This window comes from Salvelinus fontinalis, chromosome 17 (assembly GCF_029448725.1).
Source record: "Salvelinus fontinalis isolate EN_2023a chromosome 17, ASM2944872v1, whole genome shotgun sequence".
Classification (NCBI taxonomy): Eukaryota; Metazoa; Chordata; class Actinopteri; order Salmoniformes; family Salmonidae; genus Salvelinus; species Salvelinus fontinalis.
Genome location: NC_074681.1, coordinates 40,411,958 through 40,428,637, shown reverse-complemented (window position 1 = coordinate 40,428,637; position 16,680 = coordinate 40,411,958). Strand labels below are relative to the sequence as shown.

Below are 16,680 nucleotides of genomic sequence, written 5' to 3'. Positions count from 1 at the left end.
ACAATGTTTAACATAGATGTGTATAACGTTATATGTAGATGGGTATAATGTTATTTGTAGATGTGTATAATGTTATTTGTAGATGTGTATAGTGTTATTTGTAGATGGGTATAATGTTATTTGTAGATGTGTATAATGTTATATGTAGATGGGTATAATGTTATTTGTAGATGTGTATAATGTTATTTGTAGATGGGTATAATGTTATTTGTAGATGTGTATAATGTTATATGTAGATGTGTATAATGTTATTTGTAGATGTGTATAATGTTATTTGTAGATGTGTATAGTGTTATTTGTAGATGGGTATAATGTTATTTGTAGATGTGTATAATGTTATATGTAGATGGGTATAATGTTATTTGTAGATGTGTATAATGTTATTTGTAGATGTGTATAATGTTATTTGTAGATGGGTATAATGTTATTTGTAGATGTGTATAATGTTATTTGTAGATGGGTATAATGTTATTTGTAGATGTGTATAGTGTTATATGTAGATGTGTATAATGTTATTTGTAGATGGGTATAATGTTATTTGTAGATGGGTATAGTGTTTTGTTGGAAAGACGTGACAATCTCAACCCAGCCTCATATGGTAATAGATACAGTACATGACACAGATCATTTCCTTTGTCTTTCCTTTCTCTATCTGAGATGAGTATTACGGTATGTGTTGAAATGTATTAATGATCTGGAACTAAAGTTGCCGTTCTGTTTGTTTATAGATGTATAATTGTCAAGGGAAAACCTGTGCTTGTAAATGTGTGGGTGGGCTGTGGAGGTGAAGGCACTCTTTTGCTCCCTCATCTGCGCTTCTTCCGCCCTCACCTCCTCTGCCGCGCCCTCACAAAATGTGTGAGGGAAATGAGCAGGAGGTAGTAGCAACCAAGGCAACAGATAATCACAAGCAGAGTATTCACACGCTCTGGACAGAGTGAGGCTCATTCACTAACACACAGCTTAACTGGCAGCTGCTGCCGCTGCTCCTGAAAGTGGAGTGTGTGTGTGTGTGTGTGTGTGAATACACTCTAATCACTCCAGGGAGAGGTACATTGAAAAACATCCAGAGCTATTACAAGGAGAGAATCTGTACAGGAGGGGAGAGAGCGAGAGAACCCAATTCACTGAACTCAACAGAAGGTGGTTGTTAGGCTACTGGGACTACTTCTTACAACTAGTCACTTGGATACATAGCAGCAGCATTGATACTTTCCCTCAGCGGTAAGTGGCATGGTGTGCTCAGCAATGATTATTTCAAGTGTGAGATCTATTTATAAGACCTGTGACTTTGAAGCGACGCTGACAGAAAAGGCTCACTTTCACAGAAGCTGGTTTTAGACCGAGTTAGTTGTGTGAGTAAAGAACCCACCGGGTTTGAATTTGCGCTTCCATGAAGAATTTCAAATAGTTGAGTACAGGTTTGTCAGTGTGTGTGAATGGTTTAAAGGCATGCTAATATTATCAAAATATTAGCAGAATCTGTTTCAGGATGTATACTGAGGATTGTACCGAGGCCAAACTATGTCAGTTTCATTTTATTTCACCCAAGATGGAGTAAGAAATGTTAATGTTAAACAAGTTGATTTGAAGTTGGTTGTCATGGGAGCAACTAAATAATTAGCTTCAGTGTTTTCGTTTTTTTTGCCTTTTAGTGCTGTCTAAGAGTGTATCACATTGCAGGAATATTTTATCCAGTGTTGAAGACAAGGTGACCAATTGAATTGATATTAACACCGTTGCCAGTGGATGTGGAGCACCTGTCAGCCCGGCATAGTGATGTCTCTTTATGACAGGTCACATGCCGAGGCAATTTAGTAACACAGTTAGCTTTGTTGATATTTACCGGTACCTTGCTGGCCCATGTTGACTCCAATGCTTCCCACAGTTGTGTCAAGTTGTTGATACACACAGGAAACTGTTGTGAAAGACCCAGCAGCATTGCAGTTTGACACACTCAAACCGGTGCACCTGTCTGCCATCCTCCGTTCAAAGGCACTTAAATCTTTTATCTTCCCATTCACTCTCTGAATGGCACATATACACAATCCATGTCTCAAGACTTAAAAAATCCTCCTTCAACCGGTCTCCTCCACTTCATCTACACTGATTGAAGTGGATTTAACAGGTGACATCAATACGGGATCATAGCTTTTACCTGGATTCACCTGTGTTCCTAATGTTTTGTACACTCTATTTCCGCAATGTGAGGTTGGAATAATACTGTGACAATTATGATAATGCCCTTTTAGCGTAAGAGCTGTTTAAAAAGATCGCCTGAAATGTCTGCCTGTTTTGGTGGGATGGACCTTTGGCCTGCCTGTAAAGTAGTTAATAGACCAATAAGAAAGACCTCTCTGCCAATAACAGCTAGTTTTCAGTATTCCCCACTCAGACCACTCACAGACAGTGCTAGCTAAATTCTTGACTGAGAAATTGGTCTTTGCTAAGAATGTCACGATCGTGTGGTGGATTGACGGACCAAAATGCAGCAGTTGGAAAATAAGCCATCTTCTTTTATTAACACCAACGAAGATGAACACGACACAAAAACACTTTACAAACTAACAAAACAACAAAACGACCGTGAAGCTACAAACGTTGTGCACAAACATAACAGGCTACAAACGTTCTTACATAGACAATTACCCACAACTAATGAGAGCCTATGGCTACCCTAAATAAGGCTCCCAATCAGAGACAACCGAAATCAGCTGTCTCTAATTGGGAACTCATTCAGGCCACCATAGACTCTCCTAGACAACTAAACATACATAGAAAACACTAGACACCTGTACTACACACAAACCCATATACTATACAACAACCCATAACCCCTTTACCATATAAACACCCAACACCAACAAAACATAAACATTCCCCATGTCACACCCTGACCTAACTAAAATAATCAAGAAAACAAAGAATAATAAGGCCAGGGCGTGACATAACCCCCCCCTTGAGGCGCGAACTCCGGGCGCACCATACACAGTCTAGGGGAGGGTCTGGGTGGGCTCCCCTCCACGGTGGCGGCTCCGGCTCTGGTCGTAGTCCCCACGTCACCACAGTACCTAACCACCTCCTAGGCCTCCTCCAAACGACCCCCCTCCACATTAACCCCATTGCATTCAGGGGGAGTTCCGGACTAAGGGACAGCTCCGGACTAAGAACCAGTACCAGGGTCAGGGGCAGTACCAGGATAAGGGGCAGTACCAGGGTAAGGGGCAGCACCAGGGTAAGGGGCAGCACCAGGGTAAGGGGCAGCACCAGGGTAAGCGGCAGCACCAGGGTAAGGGGCAGCTCCAGGGTAAGGGGCAGCTCCGGACTGAGGAATGGCAGCTCCGGACTGAGGAATGGCAGCTCCGGACTGAGGGACTGCAGCTCCGGACTGAGGGACGGCCCATGGCTGGCTGACAGATCTGGCTGCTCATGGCTGGCTAACGGATCTGGCTGCTCATGGCTGGCTAACTGATCTGGCTGCTCATGGCTGGCTGACGGATCTGGCTGCTCATGGCTGGCTGACGGATCTGGCTGCTCATGGCTGGCTGACGGATCTGGCTGCTCATGGCTAGCTGACGGATCTGGCTGCTCATGGCTAGCTGACGGATCTGGCTGCTCATGGCTAGCTGACGGATCTGGCTGCTCATGGCTAGCTGACGGATCTGGCTGCTCATGGCTAGCTGACGGATCTGGCTGCTCATGGCTAGCTGACGGATCTGGCTGCTCATGGCTAGCTGACGGATCTGGCTGCTCATGGCTAGCTGACGGATCTGGCTGCTCATGGCTAGCTGACGGATCTGGCTGCTCATGGCTAGCTGACGGATCTGGCTGCTCATGGCTGGCTGACTGATCTGGCTGCTCCTGTCTGGTTGGCGGCTCTGGCAGATCCTGTCTGGTTGGCGGCTCTGGCAGATCCTGTCTGGTTGGCAGCTCTGGCAGATCCTGTCTGACGGACGGCTCTAGCGGCTCCTGTCTGGCTGGCGGCTCTAGCGGCTCCTGTCTGGCGGACGGCTCAGTGGGCTCATGGCAGACGGGCGGCTTTGCAGGCTCATGGCAGACGGGCGGCTTTGCAGGCTCATTGCAGACGGATGGCTCAGATGGCGCTGGGGAGACGGATGGCTCAGATGGCGCTGGGGAGACGGATGGCTCAAATGGCGCTTGGCAGACGGGCAGTTCAGTCATTGCAGTGCAGACGGCAGACTCCTGCCGGCTGAGGCGCACTGTAGGCCTGGTGCGTGGTGCCGGGACTGGTGGCACCGGGCTGGGGACACGCATCTCAGGGCTAGTGCGGGGAGCAGCAACAGGACGCACAGGACTCTGGGGACACACAGGAGGCTTGGTGCGTGGTTTAGACACTGGTGGTAAAGGGCTGGAGACACGCACCATATAGCTAGTGCGTGGAGGAGGCACTGGTGGTACTGGATTGGGGCGGGGAGGTGGCGCCGGAAATACCGGACCGTGCAGGCGTACTGGCTCCCTTGAACGCCGAGCCTGCCCAACCTTACCTGGTTCTATGCTCCCCGTCGCCTGACCAGTGCGGGGAGGTGGAATAACCCGCACCGGCCTATGTAGGCGAACCGGGGACACCATGCGTAAGGCTGGTGCCATGTACGCCGGCCCGAGGAGACGCACTGGTGACCAGATGCGTTGGGCCGGCTTCATGACATATGGCTCAACGCTCAGTCTAGCCCGGCCGATACGTGGAGCTGCAATGTACCGAACCGGGCTATGCACGCGTACAGGAGACACCGTGCGCTCTACTGCGTAACACGGTGTCTGCCCGTACTCTCGCTCTCCACGGTAAGTACAGGGAGTAGTCGCAGGTTTCCTACCTGACTTCGCCACACTCCCTTTAAGGCCCCCCCCAAGAAATTTTTGGGTTGTACTCACGGGCTTCCAGCCTTGTCTCCGAGCTGCCTCCTCATATCGCCTCCTCTCGGCTTTCGCTGCCTCCAGCTCTTCACGAGGGAGGCGATATTCTCCAGGTTGATCCCACGGCCCCTTACCATCCAGTATCTCCTCCCATGTCCAGAAATCCTTTGGTGGTAGGTCCTGTTGCCGCCTTCCATGCCGCTTGGTCCTATGGTGGGTAATTCTGTCACGATCGTGTGGTGGATTGACGGACCAAAATGCAGCAGTTGGAAAATAAGCCATCTTCTTTTATTAACACCAACGAAGATGAACACGACACAAAAACACTTTACAAACTAACAAAACAACAAAACGACCGTGAAGCTACAAACGTTGTGCACAAACATAACAGGCTACAAACGTTCTTACATAGACAATTACCCACAACTAATGAGAGCCTATGGCTACCCTAAATAAGGCTCCCAATCAGAGACAACCGAAATCAGCTGTCTCTAATTGGGAACTCATTCAGGCCACCATAGACTCTCCTAGACAACTAAACATACATAGAAAACACTAGACACCTGTACTACACACAAACCCATATACTATACAACAACCCATAACCCCTTTACCATATAAACACCCAACACCAACAAAACATAAACATTCCCCATGTCACACCCTGACCTAACTAAAATAATCAAGAAAACAAAGAATAATAAGGCCAGGGCGTGACAAAGAAGCTGTTTCTTTCTAACCATTTTAATTGAAAACAATCACAGAAAGGCACTTCCTTGTTATTGAGAAATGATTTGATATTGAGATAAAAACAGCCGCATTGGACCTTTAACATCAAAACCAAGGCAATACTGATATTTCCTGAATAACATGTTTGAGTGAGCAGGATCTATCTGCGCAACAAATCAAAGTGTTGCATTTACTTGAAAGGTTAAACATTGGTAGAAAGGAAGTAGCTTAGTAAAGGTAAGGACATACCACATATTACAAACCACACACACACCTATGAGGGAAATCAAGTTTGACTTCCAACAGCTGCCAAACAAAACCTGTTGAACAAGTTTTACTGGCAGATGTCACTAATGAGACTTGAGGCGAGGCACACCTTTGTCTTTGTTAGATTGTGAGGCCATGACACCATCTTCAGGAAAACCAATAAAAAACCTTATCTTTTTAACAGAGTACCTAAGTCCCTGGGCTGTATACTCAATATGTCTTCTGTCAAAGACACCTGTACACACACAATGACATGGAGCGCAATACATCGTAGTAACACAACATTGACTGCTATTCCCGGCACAGCCAGAAGAGGACTGGCCACCCCTCATAGCCTGGTTCCTCTCTAGGTTTCTTCCTAGGTTTTGGCCTTTCTAGGGAGTTGGCCTTTCTACTGTAAGCTGTTGTGAGTGGAGTGGTGTGCTTGAACTTCCATTCCGATAAACTCCAGATTTAGCTCAACTAGAACATTTGCAGACACCTTTCTCATTCAAAAAGCTGGTTAAACATATCAAAGTTCACAGAGGTGGTAGTGAAAGAACACAAAAACGTTTTCTTGAGCCATTGTCTAAACACTCGAAACACTGTCTAAACAGTTCATTGCATCTAAACACTGACTCATCCAGGCATGGACTTTACTGTAACACACAAACAGTCAACATTCTCATTAATACATGAGGGTTTCTGAACGTTTTTTTGAGGTTCGACAAATCCACATTGCCTCATCTCACATTTATTAGAAGGCTGACATATTTCTCAGGCAGAGAGAGAGAGAGAATTATGAAGAGAGAAGGATAGAAAGAGAGAGATTCTGAGTGAGTGACCCCATTAGGAAGAGGCAGGCTAATGATGTTTAAAAAGCTCTCGAGGCGCGACAGCCCGGTGGTTTGCCTGGATTCCCAAGCCCATCCATGATCCCCCCTGGTTTTTACCCAGGCCAAACGGGCGGAACAGCCTATTCTCATCCACGCTCTCATTGTGCTCCCAGAGCTATTCTGATGCCCTCCATTGTGTGCCGTACACTTTCCACGGCTCTCAGCGGTTTTGGTGGGTCCACATCTTAAACCCCTCCATTATGGGAGAACCCCCAGTGCCACATTTGGCTGTGCTGGCTTTTATCATTCACCGGCCACACGTTTGACTTCTCAGCTAATGTTACACAAACACACAGCAGGAAGTCAGAGAAGAGGAACAAAACAGAAGTACTTCTTCATATGGTATGAAACTGCTTCAGTTTGAATGACAAGCCTATAGATTTCAAACAGGTATAAAAATAGCATAGAAGGCTGCTGAGGGGTGGACGATTCATAGTAATGGCCAGAACAAAACTAGTGGAAATATTAAACATATCAAACCATGGCTGCGGTCCACACCCTATGCACACCCTATGCCCTCAAATTAAGTGGACACTTCTGATGACGTATCATGACGTCTGATGAGTATACACTTGCAGAGCGAGGGAGGAAGGAATGATTTTTAAATGGACCATTCTCAGGCTGAAATTTGTCACTCGTTCATCCCGCGATGATTGTGTTTTCAGCCACCGGTAGCTTGTGGTTGCTGTATATGCGCTACAGTCAATTATGATTGCATGTCTACTTATATATTGTTATTAATTTACACCTACTGTATGATAGCTAGCAAATTAATTAGCTAGCTAATGTTAGCCTGCCTAGCTGGAACTTCTGAAGAAGGAAAATGTTTTATTTCTACAATTTCCAAAAGCTAACCAAACAAAAACATTTACTTTTTTACCAGACGTGTTTGTGCCGTCACGTGCATTGGTAGCACAATTTCTAACTTATTTGCATTCGTTTTTACTTACACTTGTATGCTGATTTTAAGTTTTCGCTGACTTTTCTTAGTGGATGTATAATTGTCGCGAATTGAATTATGGGGAGTTCCAGGCCTCAGAGTGAACATTACTGTATACTCGCAAAGCTGAAAAATGAGGGCTGAGGGGCTTACTTTGCAAACTTCCCTTGCTTGGCTAATCATTTGGACCACCCTCCAAGATGGCGACGGGGATTCCCCCAAGGGCATAAGGCGAGGGTAAGTGGACGAGGGTGTGTCTTTAAGTGTTTGGACCGGAGCCCATGTGTTTGATATATTTGATGCCATTCCACTGATTCCGCTCCAGCCATTACCATGAGCCCGTCCTCCACAAATAAGATGCCACCAACCTCCTGTGATATATAGTATACTGTATATAATATAGTATACTGTATATATTACATGGGAACGATATTTGTATTTTTACGCACATCATGTCCAAATCTTCTGAAAGTATCTAAAATTGATTGTGAAGCTCACCAAAGTCACTTATAGATGATTTGAACATCATGCTCAGAAAATGCTAATATCAGTCCCATGACTTTTAGCATTTGGTAACAGTGACAGCCACTGCCAGGGAAACTAAACCAAAGCATGGATTGCTGTCATACCTTGTACATAGACTGCTTACAGGGTAAGGAGACCAATGTGTCATTTTGTAATTTGTGTGAACTATCACTCTGCATATTAACCACTCCAGTGATTAATAATCCTTCAAAGCCCTGGCAGGTAATATTTATTACCTCAACATACACAGTGGCTTGGACATTGGCCAGTGAAACATGCCTCTGTGTGCCTGTATGACCAAAAGGCCCCACAATTCATCATTATGACACTCAATTACTCTGATTAGCTCAAAAAGCATTGCCATCCGCCAAAGGTTCTCTTTCAATTATTCGTTTCGACATCTCACGTGGAAGCAGCGTTCCACGACCTCCGGCCATGCATCCATTTTCTAACACCCACCGCCATAGAGTGCACACAGCAGCCCAATGTGGTTTGTCTCCTACTCTTAACTTGAGCAGGAAGACCCAGCCCTCATGGGCCGACATCAAGTATGGCTACCCTGAGGACCTTCACTCACTTTTCCAGGGCTTGGTGAGGGTATGACCAACCTCTTCCAGGCAGCGGATGAGGAAGAGGACGAGGAGGCAAAAGCCGCTAGGCCCTCTTCCGCCCTTAGAGGGGCATCGATGGCGGATGACATATACACTGTATTCTCTCATTGATGTCTGTAATCAGGCAGCGTACCATGAGAGAAAGCTGTGTGGCTCAATCTGTCCAGCCTGTTGGAGAAGCAGAAAGCCGATTTCCTTGACGCTTCTGCCGCATGGTCCGGCTGTCGCTGCAATGCGGCAGAAGGCTTAAACTTCTCCCTGCCCTAGAGAATTGTGAAGGGGTATGCCGGGTAGCCACAAGCCAAGGCTTCACTTCAGGGAAATTCACTGAAACCAGGGCGTTCCGCGGGAAGCCAAATATCTCCAAATAAGGGCCGACAGTGGGGAAAACGACATTTCGCTGCAGCCGCATCGAGGTCCCTCCCATTTGATTCCCCTGCTGCAAAGGGGCACCTCCCCTATGAGGGAGAGACATCTCTGCTCCTAAAACCCTTCCCTTTGTGCAGAGACATACTCATGCATTAGCTCTCAAGAAAGACGGAGGGAATTCACTATACCCCCGAGTGCCCTCTGTGCCATGGCGCTCCCCCGGCTCTAGTTCTAGCAGCTGGGGCAGGAAGACTAATTGTCAGTTGCCACCAAGCACTTTCCCTTGTTCCAGTGTGTCAACACTGCTCTTTTAAACAAAAAACTCTGCTGTATCCAGGCGAGATGCTAAGCACACAAAGCAAAAATACAATGAAAAGGACTCGCTCCATCGGCGCTCCGGCAGGGAACTGGTGAGCATGTGAAGTCCAGCCCTGCGTCTGAGTCTGATCCACAGTTACGAAGGGGTGCAGACTACAATTCTCTCTGAGACCACTAGTTTTCAACTGAATTTTGTAATCAGTAGCAACTGGCGACTTGGCACAAATAATAAAGCAGGAAATCTTCTCTTTATTAAGCAAAGGGCCAATCAGGGCGATAGCAGAGAGCCACCTCGGCTTCTACTTCCCGGTACTTCCTGCTTCCCAAGAAATGGGGAGGGTTTTGCTCCATTCTGGACCTATGTGTCCTCGACAGCTATTTGACGAAATTCACATTCCGTCTGCTTACAGAGGTACGATCTTAATTTGAGCCAGTTTGCTCAGCAGGAAAATATTCTGTGGATTAAAATTAATGGAAATGTTTTTTGTAGGAGTTGATACATTTTTAGTTAGTGGAAATTACAAACTTTAGGAGCCTTTTTAAAGCCTGAGTTTGAGTAACTACCAATTGGATACCACAAAAATTGGGATGAAAAAAAGGGTACAAAAATAAATAATAAGAAAAAAGAAAAAAGAGTGATCAAATTAAGATTCTACATGTGTGCGTTCAACGTGCTGTCTCTATTCGTCCAGGCGACTGGTTTACCTCGGTGAACCTACAGGTTTCTGAGGCTAGCACTAACTTCCTGAACGTTCAGAAAGTGTGTAGAGGTAGCTCTCACACCGTTGAGAAACAAGGGTCTGAGTCTCCACCGACATAGACAATTACCTGCTTTGCTCCCCAACACGGGAACAAGCGGAACAAGACACAACTTCCCTTGTAACCCACCTCTCTGAGCTAGGTTTCCAGATCATTCAGAAAAATAGCTGTTTGGTGCTATCACAGAGAATAGAATAACTAGGCTTAATGCTGGATTCTCTCTTGGAAGACCGCATCATGTCCCTTTGACAGTGCCTCTCCCTGTTCCACAACGTGTGTTCAAGATTTGCCTCCAAGTGCTGGGGTTGATGGCATCCACCATCTCAGTAGTACCTATTGGATCTACTGAGGATGAGAGACTTCCCAAATCTGTGTACAAGGCTTCAGCTCAATTTGCCAGATAAAGGTAACTTCCACATGTCTTTCAGCTCTCTGTCACTGGAAAAAAACCTTGATCTTTGTTCCTGGCACTCCCCTGGGGAAGATAGCGGTGAAGACAGATGCATCACTCAAGGGCTGGGGCACAGTTCACGAAGGAAATGCAATAAAAATTGTTTAGACTCCACAACACTTTCAACCCTCCCTTTGGAATTGTCACGTCTTGATCAGAACGGCCAATGCGACTGTAGTGGCTTACATCAACCGCCAGAGTGGCACTCGCTCCCTGTGTTAAAACAGACTATCCGTCAGGATTATCCTGTGGAGCAGCGCACACTTACCCTACGAGCGGCTCATGTCGTACCGAACATAGGTGCGGACTTATTTTCCAGAGGGAATCCCAATCTAGGGGACTGGAGACTTCTCCCCCAAGTGGTGAAACAGATCTGGGAAAGATACGGCCAAGCATTCGTAGATATAAAGTTTGTGCCTATTCCATAAGATCGGTCTTGTGAAAGCTGCCTTTTTCTACACGAGAAGATCTGGACAAGGAAAATCATCATGAAATTGTATGTAAAACTAATAAGTCACCACCTTAAAAAAATGTGACTCTCACGAACGCGACACTGTCGGTTGTTTGGCTCTACGACATCCACAAGCTTTGCGGCAGTCGTCTAAACTCTGTCGCGGACGTCCTCATTTTTAAGAGGTCTTCTCACAAAACCAACTGTCCAGAACGAACCGTTGAAGCTACAAACTAATATCTCAGCAATATCTCACGAACACAAAGGTGTCGGCTGTTTTGCACATGCTTCCGGGGTCTTCTGAAGGTAACCCAGTACCGGGCTGTAAAAATGACAAAAAGTGCGTAGGGTTTAAAATGTGCCCTGAATAATGTGATCAAACATGGTTCTGAATTTCAAACGCTTCAAAACCTTGTTCCTAATGATTTATTTTTTAGACTGTCTGTTTTGCTATTTACAAATGTGTTATTCAATGCATTTCTATGGGCTATAGCAGTAAAGGCCAAATTCAATATATATATATATATATATATATTATACCTACAGGGGTCCTAAAATTCAAAATCAAATGGCTAAATTATACATTTTAGATATTGCGATGTAAGGGCTTAGACCAACAGGGGTTGTAAGGTCTCTCTCTAGCTGCTGTCTTGGCCTGTCATATAGGCTTCGACAAGAGACCCCGTTATGTCGTTTCCTGTTACGTCCAGTTCCCAAGCCTTTAGTCCCGTCATGGGATTTTTCTATTGTGCTTGGGGCTATTTCACAGCAGCCTTCTGAGTCACTGGAAATCATGGAGATTAAATATCTCCTTTAAGACCATGTTACTGGTCGCCCTTACCTCGACAAAGTGAGTGAGTACATGCACTGTCAGTTCACCATTAGTGTCTACAGTTTGCCTGGGGAGATTACCTTGTTACCCAACCATGCCTTATGTTAGTGCCAATTTAAATTGTCTCGCCTTGGAGCTTGTGGCGTTCCACTCCCCGCCGTTCCCTTCTATGGAAGAGGAGCGGGCTACGTTGTTTGTGTCCAGTATGCGAGTTGCACATATACTTGGATATGACAAGAGCTTTGCCCAAGAGCGACCAACACTTTGTGTCCTGGGCACCTTTCTGCAAGGGGAGGCCCCTTTCTCATCAACGATTGTCACATTGTATTGTGGAAGCTATTATATTGGCCTATACTAGCAAGGGGTTACAGCCTCTGGAGGGCCCAAGGGCTCACTCCACCAGAGGTATAACTACCTCTTGGGCACTGATCAAGGGCATCTCCTTACAGGAGATTTGCCAAGCGGCTTGTTGGGCATTCCCTCATACTTTTATGAGGTTCTACCGACTAGATGTCACTGCACCTTCATTGGCGCATACTGTCCTCAGTGTCGGGACCTCTGAGTGTTGATACGTTGGAAATACCTGGCTTCGGAGAGCATGTGCAATACGGGAGTGGGCCATATCCCTCTAGTGAGATGTCAAAACAAATAATTGAAAGAGAACTTAAGGTTACTTGCGTAATCCCGGTTCTCTGATATTATGAGTGAGACATCTCACCACATCCCCCTACTTGCAAGAGTGTGAGGAAGTTCGGCATGCTCGATAATGATCACAAACCAGGCGAGTGGCTCTTTAGTGTGAGGGGAGGGGCTCCCTCATTTGCCACTCGACCTGGCGGTCTCCGACAGACGTGCATGATTGGTTCTTCAAGACTCTTATAAGATTCTGGGGAATCTCTCTACTGAGATGTCTCACTCATAATATCAGCGAACCGGGGTTATGCAAGTAACCTTATGTTATAGAAGCAAAAGCTATGCTAACTATGAGTAAATATAGCAACTGTTTGGTAGCTAACACTTTACATTAAAAATGTTAAGTCTTTAGATGAAGTTGCTCTTGTACCTGTGTAGTAATTTTGTTATTACTCTAGTGATAACGTTGCATTAACTAACATTGTATTGAGAAGTTGAAACAGTGTCGTTTCTAGATTAATTACAGAGTAAATACACAGCAGAACAGCCTAATGGAAAATGTTACCAAATGTTTAAGAACAACCAGACCCCCTCATAACTGTAATATTCCGTTTCAGACTCGTTGATTGATCTGTTTGTCTGGATTACTCTAAGGAAAACTTTACTGCACTTAATTGTCAACACAGAGTAAAACGTGCATTCTCTGTTCCATTTCAGAGCGATGGTCGGCAACCTGGGGATGCTGGATGAGTCTGAGCCACTATGAGGACGGCTGTGTGGGAATCAATAACAACAGGAGTGTGAGTGACTCGCCAGACAGAGGAGATGCTTTCCGGGAGGCCCTCCTGTGAATCTCCCCGAAACACCCATGCCTCCTGCTCCAGGTGGGAAAACTAGGATGGAACACACACACTGCTCTGCGAAGAGTCACAGGAACAACCACCTCTGCAGCTGCTCTTTCACACACAAAGACACGCATACCACTGTTGCCATCACCACTCTGACCTGACAGAGGAAGAACACCGGAAGGTTCCAGAATACATTTTCCAGGATGTTTGTGAATTTCCGGCGGATCCGCAAGTGCCAGTGCGTGCAGTTGATGACCACGTGTCTGGTGCTGTCGGTGGTGATGGTATGCTGGGAGCAGCTGGACAGTGGTGTGGTGAGCCACATCAACTCCTACTCTTACCGCTACCTGGTCAACAGCTACACTTTCATCAACAAGAGCTTCACCATCCCACGACAGGAGGCCCACATGTTCAGTAACCACCGCTACCTACTCAACCACCCGTACAAGTGCTCAGGAGAGAAGGACATTTTACTGCTTCTGCTCATCAAGTCCTCCCCGGAGAACTTCGAGAGACGGCGAGCCATACGGTCGACGTGGGGCAACGAGACCTACATTCGCCAAGACCTGGGGGTGACGGTGAAGGTGATGTTTGTGCTGGGCCTTCCCAAGCTGCATGAGACTGCCCAGACGTGGAGGAGGAGGAGCGGAGGCATCCAGGACAACCTTGTCGATGAGGACCGCAGGCATGGCGACTTGGTCCAGCAGGACTTTGTGGACACGTTCCACAACCTCACCCTCAAGCTTCTGCTACAGTTCCGCTGGGCTCATTTCTACTGCCCGCATGCCCGCTTCCTCATGACGGCTGACAACGACATCTTCGTGCACATGCCCAACCTGGTGCTCTACCTGCAGGACATGGACAGGAAGGGCGTGACGGACTTCTGGATCGGTCACGTGCACAGAGGCGCGCCACCGATCCGCCAGAAGGAAAGCAAGTACTACGTCCCGCAAGAGATGTACCCTTGGGCGTCATACCCGGACTACACGGCAGGGGCCGGTTACGTCGTCTCAAGAGACGTGGCGGACAAAATCTACGAGGCCTCATTGACGCTCAATGCCTCGCTGTACATTGACGATGTCTTCATGGGCATCTGTGCCAATGCCATGGGCGTGTCGCCACAGGAACATGTGTACTTCTCAGGGGAAGGCAAGGCGCCCTACCACTTGTGCATCTACGACAAGATGATGACATCGCACGGCCATGTGGCCGACATTTATGAACTATGGAAAGCCGCCACAAACCCGGAGGTCAAAAGGGTCACATCGGGACTTTTTGGGAGGTTGTACTGCACGGCAGTGAAACTCACCCTTCTGTGCAGACCCTACTTCAACACCTACCCCTGCAAGGCAGCCTTGTTGTAGTACTGTAAACATGCTTACTGTGTTGGGTCCAAAACGGAGTGCGGGATCATTTTGCTTTCATCACTCCCATTATTTGAAAAGACTGAGGAGGGAAGGGGAGGGGGGGGGGGGGGTGTTGATGGAGGGAGAAACGCATGAGTCATATCGATTGCTGTAAATGTGGGTTTTACATTAATCGTCTATCTATATGGTTTTACAGTGACCGTCTATCTATATGGCCGGCAGTGGTCCAGTTCTTGCTAGCTTTACGATGTATTGAATAGTCCCACCTCTCTGGGAGGGCAGAGACTGAATGTGATGAACAACAGATGTTTCCCAAGGAGATACTGTCCAGACATAATGTTGAAACATGGGATTCTAAGTGAATTTCTTCTCCCACTCCCCCATCTCCTTCCATTAAACTGATTGAGAGAATTTTTCCCTGGCCTTGAATTCTGTTGATTATGCGGTTTAAAACTAACTGCGCATGAACACAATTGGCTCAATGTCTGTCGTTTCCCGGTAAGGTTAGCTAATGGTTAACGAGAAGAGACTGTTTATAACTTTATTATAACTTAATAGTCCGTATGGTTGGCCGTCAGTATGAAACTGCAAGCAATCATTTGAAACTGAGGTTAATGAAGTCTTACAAACTCTGCAGTCGTAAGGTGTAAGCTGTCTGGGGTGTAGCAGTACATTAATGTGTAGCCTATGTGTGAGTTATTAGTGGTGAATAGTGACACTGACACACACTGTATAGGCTATCATGTGTGAGTGCCAAAAGTGTTTATGTTACGAGGTGCAAAATTCCACCTGCAGATTCAAAGTATTATGAATGTCAGCTGATCGCTTATTATTAATGAATTGTTCTGTAAATTACATGAGGATGCAGGTGAAATAGACAGCTGCTTTCAAGCAATTTCTTTGTATTTCATTTGGAAACCCAAGCCAAAGCATATAGGCAGCCTGTTCAACCTGTCGCAAAGTCAACAGGAAACAAACAATGGGCTTCCAGGTAGACTGAAATGTGATACAGACTCAGGGCCAGCTCCAGGGATAAACTCTTTTTAGTTATTTTTTCTTGGGGGGGAGGGGGGGGGGGGGGGCGGGGGAACTCAGACTGGGTCTCAACTTCCTGTTGAAATTTAAATTTGGTTGTTCATCAGCAGTTTTTCTCTTATTTTGTCAGTCACTGACAGTCACTCAATTAGCCATGTCAGCTACCAATTTTTTGATTGGTAAATTAGTCTTGCCAGTTATCTAAACCTGCAGTAATCATGGCCGAATACCGACCGTGCACACAGGGCACGTGCCCAGGGGCCATGACCTCCAGGGGTTCCCCATTGATTTTGTTAAGTGTCAGACACACTGAGAAATCTGACTGCTGATGGGTACTTAGCACTTCTGCCCAGAGTGTCGGCAGTTAACTTATTGTTCCTCATACAGAAAAGTTTTACCTCTGATTTGCTTCGTTTAAATACTCCACGCCACAAGGTGGGAGCAGTTTGTTTTGCTTGTCCCTTCTGTGGCTAATGTTGTTGCTAGCTAGCTTAGAATATGTAGTAAGCTATTGTTGACACTAACCATCTGTCGGCTCCCCACGTGGAGGTTCGTGCTTTCTAATTGGTTCAAATTCTCAGCCACTAACAAGCATTGTTTTTGTACAGTAGAAACAGCAGGTTCGTCGGTAGCAGGTCGGTACACAGCAGGGACGTCTTTTGTTCTATCAAGAGAAGTAATGGCCTCATAAGTACCTATCGGCAGTCAGATTTTTCAGTGTGTCTGTACCATTAGTCACTCTCATTCAGATATCATTCACATGGCATGTCATGGCAAAATGGGTAGAATTGCAGGAAA

At 46.3% G+C, this 16,680-nt stretch overlaps 1 protein-coding gene across 1 annotated transcript; it reads left to right on the top strand.

Annotated features, from left to right (window-relative positions):
* The first annotated feature begins 899 nt into the window (after positions 1 to 899).
* b3gnt5b (UDP-GlcNAc:betaGal beta-1,3-N-acetylglucosaminyltransferase 5b) lies at positions 900 to 14,935 on the top strand. Its single transcript, XM_055867473.1, has 2 exons — positions 900 to 1,224; positions 13,350 to 14,935. Exon 2 carries the CDS (start codon positions 13,684 to 13,686, stop codon positions 14,842 to 14,844), a length of 1,161 nt encoding a protein of 386 aa, XP_055723448.1. The 5' UTR covers positions 900 to 1,224; positions 13,350 to 13,683; the 3' UTR covers positions 14,845 to 14,935.
* The last annotated feature ends 1,745 nt before the right edge of the window (positions 14,936 to 16,680 follow it).